Raw genomic sequence first — 12,818 nt, 5'->3', positions numbered from 1 at the left:
GAGAGAGAGAGAGGAGAGAGAGAGAGAGAGAGAGAGAAAGAGAGAGAGAAGAGAGAGAAGGGGGGAGAGGGAGAGGTGAGACAGAGACATGAGGGGTGTTCCCAAAATATAAACAGCAAGTAAAAATTATATTACCTAATAAGCTGGATTTTTAAAAGTGTGTGGTGTGTGTGTGTTGGAATGAATAAATCCATATAATAGTCATTACCTCACACAGTTATACTTTTTTTCTGGGAAGAATATAGTACATCCACCCTCAGCACTCTTCAAGAATACAGTATATTAACTATGTTTGCTGTCACCTGGAATGAGGTTAGACTCTTGGATGTGGAGGGAAAGCAGGCTGATGCTCTCAGCTGTCAGTGTGTTCAACACCTGCTTCAGAGAACTGGTCTATTTCTGATTACACAGGACTTCAAAACAAACCACATATATTCCTGATTTTAGATTACAAAAATGATGGGAGCCAAGGCGTCATTTATCTGGTGTCATAACCATGATGCGCTCTCCCTGAACTTCTGATTCTGTGGAGCTGGACATGACAAATTAGGAAGAAGTGCTAGTCCATGCCTGCTGAAGAATAAATGATAATGCGAGCTAGAAAAATCACAGTTGTAAGGTCCCAGGTAAGTGTGCCAAGTGTAGAGTGGGTGCTCAGATCTGCAGTGAACCCTGCGGAGCCTGTGAGGAGAAAACATCAGCCACCTGCTGACCAGAAACCTGTGGAGCCTACCTTCCTCTGGGAGGACTCCTCTTCTTCATCCTCTTCATCTCTGTCAGTGCTCCCCAGCTTCTCCAGAGCCCCTCCCAGCCCCAGAGAGCAGGGAAGCCTCACATCCCCCCCACTGGGATGCAGACATTCATGACAGGCATTTCTCCGTGGAGACTACATCTTTGAAAGTGCACACCCAAGAACCATGTAGCCATGTGCAATCACGTGTCAGGCTAATTTTTACCACATGGAGAAATACAAAGGGGGTACTTAAGAAAAACACCACAAAAGCAGGAGGGATCCCGTCTATTTAGTGGGCGTCCAAGCCTGTGGCCTCCCTGTGGAGGTGCTAGGATTAGAAGTTCAATGTCATCTTTAGGTATATAGTGAGTTTAAGGCCAGGCCATACAAGACTCTACCTCAAAACACAAAATATCAAGGGGGAAAAAAAAACTAACAAGGATTAAAAGAGGAAGTTCCATTTGGGTTTTTAATCCGGATCCAAAGAGTCCTTCCTGCTTTGATGCTCCTGAATTTTTTAAGGAAGCATACAAAGTCTAAAACTAAAGCTCACACCCTACTCTGGAAAGACAGGAGTACTGTTTAGGGGCATCAGACAAGTAGAGAGAAGTACTACATCTCAACAGAGTACTTCTCCTGGCTAGCCGATGTTTCATGTCCACAGCAATGAAGGCTGGCCCTGTCTCATTCCTCAGAACTGCTTTTCCACTCAGCATTATCAGAGTCGAGCAGTCTGGACAAAACCTGGAGGGGTTGGAGCTACATGACTGACCAGCAACACTAACACGGAGCTAGCTACATGACCAGCAACACTAGCATTCTGCATGTTAAGCTGAAAATTCAGCTTTGGAGTTTAAACACTAACTTTTAAATTTTGAAGCTTATTTTTAAAAACGAACACAAACCATCCTCTGGCGACTTGTCCTCCACGGCCAGAGCTGACATTCTAAGCACACACATGGCCTAGCACTGGAATGTGACAAGTTTTTATTCTTTTTCTACCTGTATACTGCAGACAGAGAGGGGTTAGTGAGGCCAAAGGTGTTGATCTTGGCAGAAGTCAGAAATACCACCTTGAGATGCTGAGTCTGTGGAGGGAGACGTGGAGTGACTGGACACATGTGCTTGTCAATGTTAAGCATGACAAGGAAGGAAGATTCCAAACATGGAGAAGAGATGAGAATAAAGGAAAATAATGGTGGTCAGTGGGGCGGGGGAGGGAGAGGGAGAGAGAGAGAGAGAGAGAGAGAGAGAGAGAGAGAGAGAGAGAGAGGAGTACGCATTCATAAGCTTGCCTCATACTCCTGCTGCAATGTAGCCCAGATTACAGCTGTCCCAGCAAATAGGAAAGCTGAATCATTTATAACATAAAGCTCTACTACAAATACAAGGTACATATCAGTCAATTACAAAGTGTTTCCCACAAATCGCCATCCAGAAACTGGACACCTAGCTTTTGGTACATCAATTTGAAGCTGTAAGAAACAGTCCTTCTGTAAAAACAGGCTTTCATTATCCACAAAGCATTGGGCAGAGCTCAGCAGACACCAGTACGTGTTGAAAAGGAAGACACGTTCAGGAGAGGTGTCTGGAGCAGTATCAACAGGAAGAGAACCAGCTCACAAGTATGAGACACAGGTATAAGATAGACTGGTACTCCAGCAGCTCAGAAAAAGCTGGGTGCCACCATGGGAAGAGAACATTCTAGAGACACACTCTCACATACCGTACTCACTCTGCAGTTTCCCTGTGAGCCTAAACACAGCATGTAGGGTAGCCCAGACAAACAACGGCTAGCTTACAGATTCTTCTTCCCGGGTTGGAAGGCAGCTCAGCCGACAGCTCTTGCCTAGCATGTGTAAAGCCCTGGGTTGGATCTGCACCCCTCACACATGGGCACAGGGGTACAAACACCTGTAATCTTAGCACTTGGGAGACGAAGGTGGGAAGCTCGGAGTTTAAGGTCATCCTCAGCTGCAGAGTGAACTCAAGGCCAGCCTAGGCTACGTGAGACCTTGTTGTCTCAAGAATAATAAAATTATTTACTTTTTAAGCTACGATATTAAAAACATAAAATTTGTGTGCACTGATGGGATACCCATGGAACGTGTTCACAAATACACACACTGTAGTGTTTAATTAAAAGTAAACACCTGTCTCAAACATTTCTCCATGATCAGAACAATCGAATCCCTTTGTATAGCTTTCTGCATTACGTGGTGTGTTCTCTATTGTCACTGTGCCATACACAGGCACACCAGAACTTTTAACTCACACTTAGGACTCAGTCCTTCCCCATCACAGCCCTCCAGACCCCCCCTAATGACTGCTGCCATCCTAATCTCATTTTCTCTAAATCAACTTTTTATATTTCTACAAATCAATGTCTTACATTTCAAATGAGTGATATCATGTAGGATTTCTTCTATGCATATGAGTTATTTCACTGACAAAATAATTCTCCCAATTCTACCCATGCTTTCATAAACATAGGACTCTGTTCCCTTTATGGCTGAATAGTAATCCACTGTGCATATGTCCCACATTTTCTTTATCCACACTCTAGCTGATGGACACATCAGTTGTTCTTTTTTTCCCCCCTATTCTGAATGTGCTGAAATGAATGTCTTTTCAATGTGCTGACTACAGTTTCTTGGGATTGACACCAGAAGCAGAATCGCTGGGGAACACGATTGTATGTGTGCCAGCCTGCTGTGTGGGAGTATGTAGAAGCCAGGCATTGACACTAGACCTTTTTCCTTCAACTGCTTCTCCATCATTTTTTTGTTTCTGAGACAGAGTCCTTCTCTGAACCTGGAGTTTACCATTTTTGGCTATTCTGTCTAGTGAGACCCTGGAATCTTGTCTCTGACGGCCCAGTGCTAGACTTATAAGTGTGTGCCATCTTGTCCTGATTTTACACGGATGCTGGGGATCTAGATTCAGGTCCTTGCACGTGCAGAGTAACTACTTTGCCCTCTGACCCACCTTCCCAGACACGGCAGTTCTGTTTTTAATTCTTCATTTGAAACAGTCTCAGTCTGTAGCTCAGGTTGGCCTCAAAGTCAATGTGCAATCCAGGCAGGACTTGAACTCAGTGTGATTGTCCTGTTGTAGCTTCTTAGGTGTTCGGATTACCTGCATATGCCATTTCACATGGCTCCTAGCTTTAATTTGTTGTTTTTTGTTTGTTTGGTTGGTTGGTTTTTTGAGAGACCCCTATTCCTTTCTTCTTCATAATGGCTGTTCTAATTCATATTTCTACCAACACTGGGCAAGGATCCCCTTTCCACATCCTCATTAGCACTTATTATCTTTCATCTGACAAAATTGTTTTGCATCTCAGTTTCTCTGCTTACTGCCTATGTGATCCTAGGCAAGCTGCCTCACCTGCCTAAGCCTCAATTTACACATCGGTGAGATTATACCATATATGCCATAAGGTTAGTATGAGAACGAGGTAAATCAAGTAAAAGCAAACACTCTGCGAAGTACCTGGCACAGAAAAGAAACCAGTGAGAGCTTAGCTCTATCATCCGCATCGCTATTCTGTTAGAACAAAGGGATGCCACCACATCCACGGGAGCATCTGAGAGGAAGGATGTGCTGGCTCGGTTTGTATGTCAACTTGACACAAGCCGGAGTCATCAGAGAGGAAGGAGCACAGTTGGCCAGCTGAAGGAATGCCTCCAGGAGATCCAGCTGTAAGGCATTTTCTTCCTTAGTGATCAATGGGGGAGGTGCCTGGGCTAGTGGTCCTGGATTCTGTAACAAAGCAGGCTGAGCAAGCCAGGCAAGGAAGCAGGAAGCCAGTAAGCAGCACACCTCCATGGCTTCTGCATCAGCTCCAGCTTCCAAGATCCTGCTTCAGTTCCTGCCCTGACTTCCTATGGAGATAAGTAGAAATGTGGAAGTGGAAGCTGAATAAACCCTGTTCTGCCCAACTTGCTTTTTGGTCATGGTGTTTGTCTCAGCAACAGAAACCCTAAGACAAATATTCGCACTGGCATGCATGCACGAATGCATGTATCATGCATGCATGCACGCATACGCTATCAGAGAGGAATCTCTTGATCCAAGTATTTGCCCTGCCTGATGCCTAAGGAAATCTGAGGCTACTCTGTTGATTTCACTCAGTGTGGCACCAATATCTGGAGCTCGCTCATTGGATCTTTGAAGGACAGGGTAGGAGGTAAAAATAGAAGAAGCTGTACGAAGGAAGGCAGAGGGGAGAACCAAGAGTGAGTAAAAGCAGGACTAGGTAAAAAGCCTCTAGGGGTACCCAGAAGTGGCACCGCAGGAGGGGGAAGACCTAGAAGTCACGACATCGAGGGACCCTGCACAAGCAGCAGCTGGATACTTCTGCAGCCAGGGAGCTGATGGAACATGGTGGCTGTTGGAATCAGAAGTTCGTCTGCAATGGCCATTGTACGGCTGCTCAACTCCAGTCGGTCCCCACGAGCTCCGGCTGTCCGACGGCTTGATGAACACAGTATGTCTCTGGAAGGGTGTGGAAACATCTGCCAACCTTCGTCCCCACCGCCTCACCAGCACCTCGTCTGCCCAGCTATCTCTGCGACTGAAGCAGCGTCTCCCTCATGGCTCCGCAAGAAAGGGTTCTGGGTAACAATTTCTTCTTCAAAGGGTTCTGGGTAACAATTTCTTCTTCAAAGAAGTTGCCTTTGCAAGCGCCAGAAACAGAAAAGGCAAAGCTGCGGTGTGTTCCGAGCCAATACACTTCAGGAGTGTCTGTGGTTTTCCTCAGCGCCAGCACAGAGCAGCCTCTGTGTGCCACCTGGCAGGCTGCAGTTTCTTCTGTCAACCCACACAGAGAAGAACTGCAAAAAAAATAGCAAGAATGCACCCTGGGGTCTGGGACTCTCCTGCCTTTTCATACACAAGCACATTCCTTCCAACGGCTGGTGGAGAAACAGAGAGGCAGGCATATGTGTACAAACCCAGACCAGATGAATTCCACTGAGATATGTATGATACTGGGTCCTGATTCACCCACTCCCCATACACCAGGCCTTACTGTGATGGGGGGGGGGGCCTGAAAACTTCCCTAGGATAGGAGGGAAAGAGACACTTCCACTACTGACAATGGTGGGTGCGACATTTCAAAGAACATGCAGCTACTCAATAGAGGGGGTGGTCTGGAGAACTGGAAATGTGTTTCTGAAGGATGTCCACAGAAGGACCAGGCAGGGGACTATGGAAACACATCAACGACCCTCCAAGAGTGTGCCATGGCAAAGCCACTTCATAAAAACTCAAGTCTCCATCTATTGGATGGATGAACTGCTGGGGGGGGGGGGTGTGTGGTGGTGGGGATGAGGACTGCCAGGAGAGCTTGTCAGGAGATGGGATGGGGTAAGAGCAGCTTAGTTCATACCTACTAGAAAAGCTCACAAGCAGGAAAGCGAGCTGCTTCAAAGGCACACGATCCCTTCCATTTTACCTTGTCAAGAAAGTTCATCAGTGACTCAAGTAATCCTTCCTTGCACATTCAAAAAAAAAAAAAAATCTTCATGAGGTATCTTTGAAGAGACGAAGAGGGGGTGTGATCATCTTTTAAGCCTGTACAAAATCTTGCAGCCAACCAAGCAGCTTGGCCAAGTTCCACAGGCTGGCATTGGTCACAGGGAGGGAAGACACAGTCCCCGCCCACAGACACAGTGAGTGAGCGACTGCCCGGCAGACACAGCTCTACCCAGAAGTGTCCCCACTAAGGTCCCTGTGTTCCTTGCCACTAGCCAGGTTCTTTCATGTATCTATTCAGAAGTCAAAAAATATACTTAGGAACATTCTAGTCCTAAACAGAATGTTTAAACAGAAATAGCAATTGAGGCTCAGTGTAGGACTGAACGCCTCTCCAGCCCATTAATATGTTGAAACATAATCACCGCCAGTTGTTAAAGATGATGTCTTGAAGGATATTAGGCTTCGAGAAGGTCATGAGACTAGAATCTCAGTGACCCGGAAGGGGTCCTTGTGAGAAGAGGTAGAGAGCAGAGCCCGCCCTCTCTCATCCTGCCCTGTGCGGATGCAGTGAGGACTCATCATCCATCTGCAGACCAAGATGACAGACAGCCTTCTCTTGGAATGGAACCGGCTAGGGCCTCGATCTAGACAGCCAGCCTTCGGGACGGTGAGGGACGAAGGGCTATCATCAGTCATTTAGTCCACAGTGTGTTATCTTGTTGTAGTCTGCAGCCTCAAGTAGAGATGCCAAGGCCTCTGTCAGTTGTGGGCATTTGGAGCCAGATTCAGTGACAGTCCACAGCCCGACTACAGGGAGAGGCTACTGGGCAGAGATCCAAGAGTCTACCATGTGCTCGGAGATGGAAGGCCATGTCAGCAAGTGTGGAGATACAGAAACTTGGTCAACAGGATCCCTGTGTGTGACAAATGACGAAAACAGAAGAGGGTGTCTGGGTGAGACTGAACCTGTCCTTCAGGCTCTCAAGCGTTTCTGTACCGAGAGGCCTTGTGCTGGCCATGGCTAGGGACCATGGAAGCAGCTGGTGGGCCTGTTGTGGAAAAGGCCCTGCCTGAGAGCCACCCTGCTGAGCACCGAGTAAGTCTGGCCCTGGGAGGCCTGCATTACTTCACCCTCATGACAAACCTACCAGCTGGGTTCTCCAGGTGGGGAAACAAAGAGTGAGAGAGGCCAACCTGACAAGTCAATGAAGGGAGAAGTCCCCCCTCCCCCGGAGGGATTTGTATCTAGGTCACATGGCCGCTAAGCTGTAAGTCCTGTCCTCTTGGTATGCCCTACTGAATGACAAGCGCTGTCCTCAGGAGTTGTCTGCCAAGTAGCAGAGGCTGCGACAGAGTGGCAGGGGACACTGGAAACCCAAAAGGCACACGCAGGATCAAGGAAGGGCTTTTTCCTATTCTGGGAAGTGGAGTCCTCTTGTCCCCTGTTAACAGCCATAAAATTCTCCCTTGCAACAGTCAGGGAGGCCACCTCTGCCGGGAACTAAGCAATAATGGGCAGAAAAGCAGACAGAGCAGGCGAGGGAGAACACCTAATTCTTGCACCAAACAAGGAAATCGTTTGTCACTCGTCTCTGATATCAGAAACAAACCAGGTGTGATTTGCCTCCTTTTATGTAGTAAGAAGTGTGAACATGGTCAGTTCACTAGAAATCTTAGTTAACTACTGACTTTTGTTGCCATGGAATAGCCAGGGCTTAAAATAATGTTCATCTCCTCACTCACGGTTTAAAGATCATATTTCTTATCACTGCTTTTAATACTTGGTCTTGCTATGTGGCCTAAGCTGACCTCAGAATTTATAACCATCCTGCCCACACTAACCCCAAGTGATGGAATTACTGGCACGCACCACTATGCCCTGTGTGAACAATATTTTTTCCTTTCTTGTTTTTCCCCACTTCCCACTTTCCTTTCTTTGAGACAAGATCTCATGCAGCCTCAACTACATAGCCAAGAATGACCTTTAACTCGTGGCCCTCCTGAATCCACCTCCAGAGTGACAGGACTAGAGGTATAGAGCATCGTATCCGGTTTATGTACCAGAGATGGAGCCCAGGGCCTTGAGAACCCCGGGGAAGCACTACACCAACCGAGCTACAACTCCAGCTTTTCTTGAGTATCACACTTAAAGTGCCATTCAGGGACAAGAGAGGGCTTGGCAGTTAAGAGCACTGCTCTACAGAGGACCCGGGTACAGTTCCCAGCACCCATATCAAGCAGTTCTAGGGTGTCTGAGGCCCTCTTCTGGCCTCTGCAGATACCTGCAGAGGTTGTCTCAGGGCAGAGGCACCCCAAAATTTTGGGCGTTTTTTGTTTTGTTTGTTTGTTTTCAAGATAGGGTTTCTCTGTGTAGCCCTGGCTGTCCTAGAACTCACTCTGTAGACCAGGCTGGCCTCCAACTTAGAAATCCGCCTGCCTGTGCCTCCCAAGTGCTGGGATTAAAGGCGTGCGCCACCACCGCCTGGCCACCCCAAAGTTTCGAAGTCTAGGAGGTGAGGTGGAACTAGCAGAGCTATGAGGAAAGAAAAGCGGCAAAGCATGATCTCCTGGAATCAGGCGAGCAGAGGAGTGAGGCACTGTGGCCCTGGATCTGTTGATGGGTTTCTGAGAACCCCATGGATAAGAACTACACTCTGTGCATGAGAAGGAGGTATGCGGAGACCCAGCAAGGGCTCAGTAAGAAAGCGGAAGGTTCGGTCGGGGCTGGAGAGATGGCTCAGCAGTTAAGAGCACCGACTGCTCTTCCAGAGATCCTGAGTTCAATTCCCAGCAACCACGTGGTGGCTCACAACCATCTGTAATGGAATTGATGCCCTCTTCTGGTACATATACATAAAATAAATAAATCTTAAAAGGAAAAAAAAAAGAAAAGAAAGCAGAAGGTTCAACTAAGCTCCTGGGCTGGCAAAGACAGAGAGGAACAACAAAGTGAAGGATGCTGCCATTACAGGTGGTCTGGTGCAATGACAGACAGACGGTACAACCCCCATGTCTGACCCCAGGGTACACATCAACTGAATGAGTGTCAGTCTCAAAGGAAAATTCTAAGGGCGTGACTTGAGCTACGTCCTTCACTCAATCAACGCTCCAATGGCCTTCATTAGTGATGGCCACTAGAACAATTGTGAAGGCCTGTGCAGCTGGTGTTCAGGGCCACACCAGCCCTTTGTGAGTTAGAGCTTCACATTCCTGGAGGGAGAGGGAAGGCTGGAGGAAGGAAGTCTTGACTGAGGAGGAGGAGGAGGAGGAGGAGGAGGAGGAGGAGGAGGAGGAGGAGGAGCACAACGGTCTCCTTCTACGTGAAAGGTTTGGGCACTAGAAGTGGACAAGGTGGATATTATGGTGGGCATGCCTATAATTGTGCACTGACCCCCTAACCCAGATAGAAGTGTGGGTCACATGGTAAGCCAGCTAGGACTGACAACAAGCTGGAACTATCAGCAAGTGTGGACTCAGGGATGGGCAGTGGATCTCAAACTCCACAGACACCCAAAAAGGGAAAAGAGATACAGTCCATATGTTTTCTTTTTAAAATACATATATATTTATTAAATATATATAAAATATAAAATATTTAAAATTTTATTTTGGGCTGGCGAGATGGCTCAGCAGGTAAGAGCACTGACTGTTCTTCCGAAGGTCCTGAGTTCGGATCCCAGCAACCACATGGTGGCTCACAACCACCCGTAATGAGATAGGACTTCCACTTCTGGTGCGTCTGAAGACAGCTACAGTGTATTATGCCACAGCGAGTGGGGCCGGAGCGAGCGGCCAGAGTAAGAGGGGCCGGCAGAGGTCCTGAGATCAACAGCAGCCACATGATAGCTCACAGCCATCTATACAGCTACAGTGTACTCATACACATAAAATAAATATAAAATAAATCTTAAAAAAATAATAAATAAATAAAATTTTATTTTATTTATATTTTATGTCTTTGCATGTATATATGTATTGTACCATGTATATCAAATGCTTGCATAGGATACCCTGGAACTGTAGTGATAGAAAGATGTGAACTTCCATGTAGGAGCTGGGAAAAATGACCCCAGGCCTTGTGCAAGAACAGCAAGGGCTATTAACTGCCAAGCCATCTCTCCAGCCCCCAGGCATACTTTCTATGGCTCCTCAAGTGTCCTCTCAGTGGTGGAGAGGGTAGACTATAGGGAGGCCAGAGGAGCATGACCAAGAGGTAGGATCCCAGCCCACTGCATGTGAGGACCACCCAGAGAAAGGATGCTCTACCTGCTCACCCCAAAGGAAGCAGTGCTCTATGCTGAACAAAACCTCAAGAGCTAAGAGGAGAGACCCAACACAAGGTGAAAATCCATATGAACCTAAACTGACTGAAGACAGATTTGAATAGTAAAAATATCCCAAATACAGAAACGGCGAGGGTGGGGCGCTGTGGGAACTCCCCAATGCACAACCACTCCCACCAGCACTAAGTGCAGGATTACCGTAGGCATGTCTTTTATGAGTATACACATACCCTTCCTGCATCGGAGTCTGAGAACTCACACACTTTGCTCCCTCTTCCTACGTCCAGCATCGGGATCCATCACAGGCTATGTGTTCACTAACTGGAAGTAATGAGCTCACCACGGCTAGAGTGCATTTAACATCGTTCCCGCTTTGACTCAGCTCAGAGTCCTTGCCTCCTCCTTTGGACAAAACGTCACAGCTTTGTCTGGGGTTTTCTGAATACAGCTGACATTAACCCAGCAGGTTCAACCACTTTCTGCCCTCCACCTGACTGGGGTTCGCTCTGAACCCAGAGATCTGGCCTGGTGAAGGCTCGAAGGCCTCAGACAAGGGGATTGTGCAGTTAGGAAGGTAGAGCGGCACTACCCTCGTCATCCGCCTCCTGGAATGTCCTCAACCTGCTCCTATGTAGATCTCTCTTACTTCATAGAGAGTCTAATGATACCTGCTCAGGAAGCCTGGTTCTCAGGTCCAAAAGGGACATCTCAGGGCAAGGGCTCAGAAACAGCATTTGCCTCGCATCCACAAAGCCCTGGGTTCAGTCCTCACTATGACAACAATCAAACTGTAGAATGCTAGATACTGGTCTCCTGCCACCCTCTGAGTAGCTGGCGCTTGCCGCTTCTTGCTGGCATTTGGACGCAGTTCCTGGCAGTGACCTCCTTCCAGCAAGCATCTCTCCTAGAATGTAAGCCACAGAGGCAGGGATCCTGCATCACACCTTGCTAGGGCCCCATGTCAGAGGTCCAGACCCATGAGCTGTAGGCCACAGACTGGGCTACTGTACGGATAGATACTTGTAGCCCCTCTTCCTCTTGCTCATCCAGTTCTGCTGGGTAGTACCTGAATGACTTGGGCCATGTAACTTCAGTTCTCAAGAAAAATGTTCCACTGACTGGCAGAGGCCCTGACAAAAGGTGGGTATGCCATCCTTTTCTGAACATGGCGGCATCCCGTGTATTTGGGAGATGCTGCCAATTTTGAAATTTTTTTTTTATTTCATCAGAAAAGATATGTGAGGCCAACCAATGAAATGGAAACATAATTGTATTTCATAACGAGGAAAAAAAATCTTCAAAATGACCAACTCCCTATTTATTGCAAGAATAGACAATTAGTTCATTTAATGCCTTCCAGTATGTTTCTCGAAGTAGCCAGACATGGGCTCTTCATAAAGGAGTTGTCAGATGCTGTGTTATCTGGCATTTAACCAGACAGAGAGCTCTAAAAGGGGAATTTCTGAGATTCCACCAGGACAAATCCCTAGGCTTAACAGGGCTGAAGCAGCAGTTAACCACGATCCAAGAGGAGATTGGTATTCAACAGAGATGTTTCGAGGGATGGACTTATCTGTTCGGGGAACTTAAGTTGTCTTACTTTGTATAAGGAAGGCTTTGTCTCAGAAGGTTCCTGTTTGCTGGGCAGTGGTACATTTTCCATAATCTACTTAATATATTATAGAAGCATTCCATAAATATAGAGTGATGCCTTTTTTCAATATTCTTTAACATATTATTATATTTATGTGCACGTGTGTGTGTGTGTGTGTGTGTGTGTTTGCATTTGGATTCACATATTTGGAGTGCTGTGAAAGTCTGCTTGCACATATGTGCCTGCATGTGGAGCCCAGAGGTATCATTCATCTCTCTCTCTCTCTCTCTCTCTCTTTTGTTTGTTTGTTTGTTTGTTTGTTTTTGCGAGACAGGGTTTCTCTGTATAGCCCTGGTTGTCCTGGAACTCACTCTATAGACCAGGCTGGCCTCGAACTCAGAAACCCACCTGCCTCTGCCTCCCAAGTGCTGGGATTAAAGACATGCGCCATCACCGCCCAGCCTCGAATATCATGTCTTAGCTGCTGTCTACCTCATGATTTTGAGACAGGGTTTCTCATGGGCATCTGAAGCTCTCTAGCCTGACTCTGGGATCCTGTCCCCACCTCTCCAGCATAGAACTAAAAATATGTGCCACCAGGCTGAAGAGATGGCTCAGCAGTGAAGAGCACTGACAGCTCTTCTAGAGGTCCTGAATTCAGTTCCCAGCAACCATATGGTGGCTCACAACCATCTGTAATGGGATCTGATGCCCTCTTCTGGTG

At 47.1% G+C, this 12,818-nt stretch overlaps 1 protein-coding gene across 4 annotated transcripts in view; it reads right to left on the bottom strand.

Annotated features, from left to right (window-relative positions):
• Tspan5 (tetraspanin 5) overlaps positions 1 to 12,818 on the bottom strand; it is a 166,444-nt gene that overhangs the window by 22,453 nt on the left and 131,173 nt on the right. The window contains exon 2 of one of the 4 annotated variants that reach the window (XM_031375655.1): positions 6,195 to 7,131. The exons of the other annotated variants lie outside the window; for them this stretch is intronic. Within the exon in view, the coding sequence (XP_031231515.1) occupies positions 6,195 to 6,242 (48 nt within the window). The 5' untranslated portion in view covers positions 6,243 to 7,131. The remainder of the gene's footprint in view (positions 1 to 6,194; positions 7,132 to 12,818) is intronic. 4 annotated transcript variants of the gene reach the window in all.

This window comes from Mastomys coucha, unplaced genomic scaffold (genome assembly GCF_008632895.1).
Source record: "Mastomys coucha isolate ucsf_1 unplaced genomic scaffold, UCSF_Mcou_1 pScaffold16, whole genome shotgun sequence".
In the NCBI taxonomy this organism is placed as follows: domain Eukaryota; kingdom Metazoa; phylum Chordata; class Mammalia; order Rodentia; family Muridae; genus Mastomys; species Mastomys coucha.
Note: the sequence above shows the minus strand (reverse complement) of the source record. Positions and strands in the feature narration are given on the sequence as shown.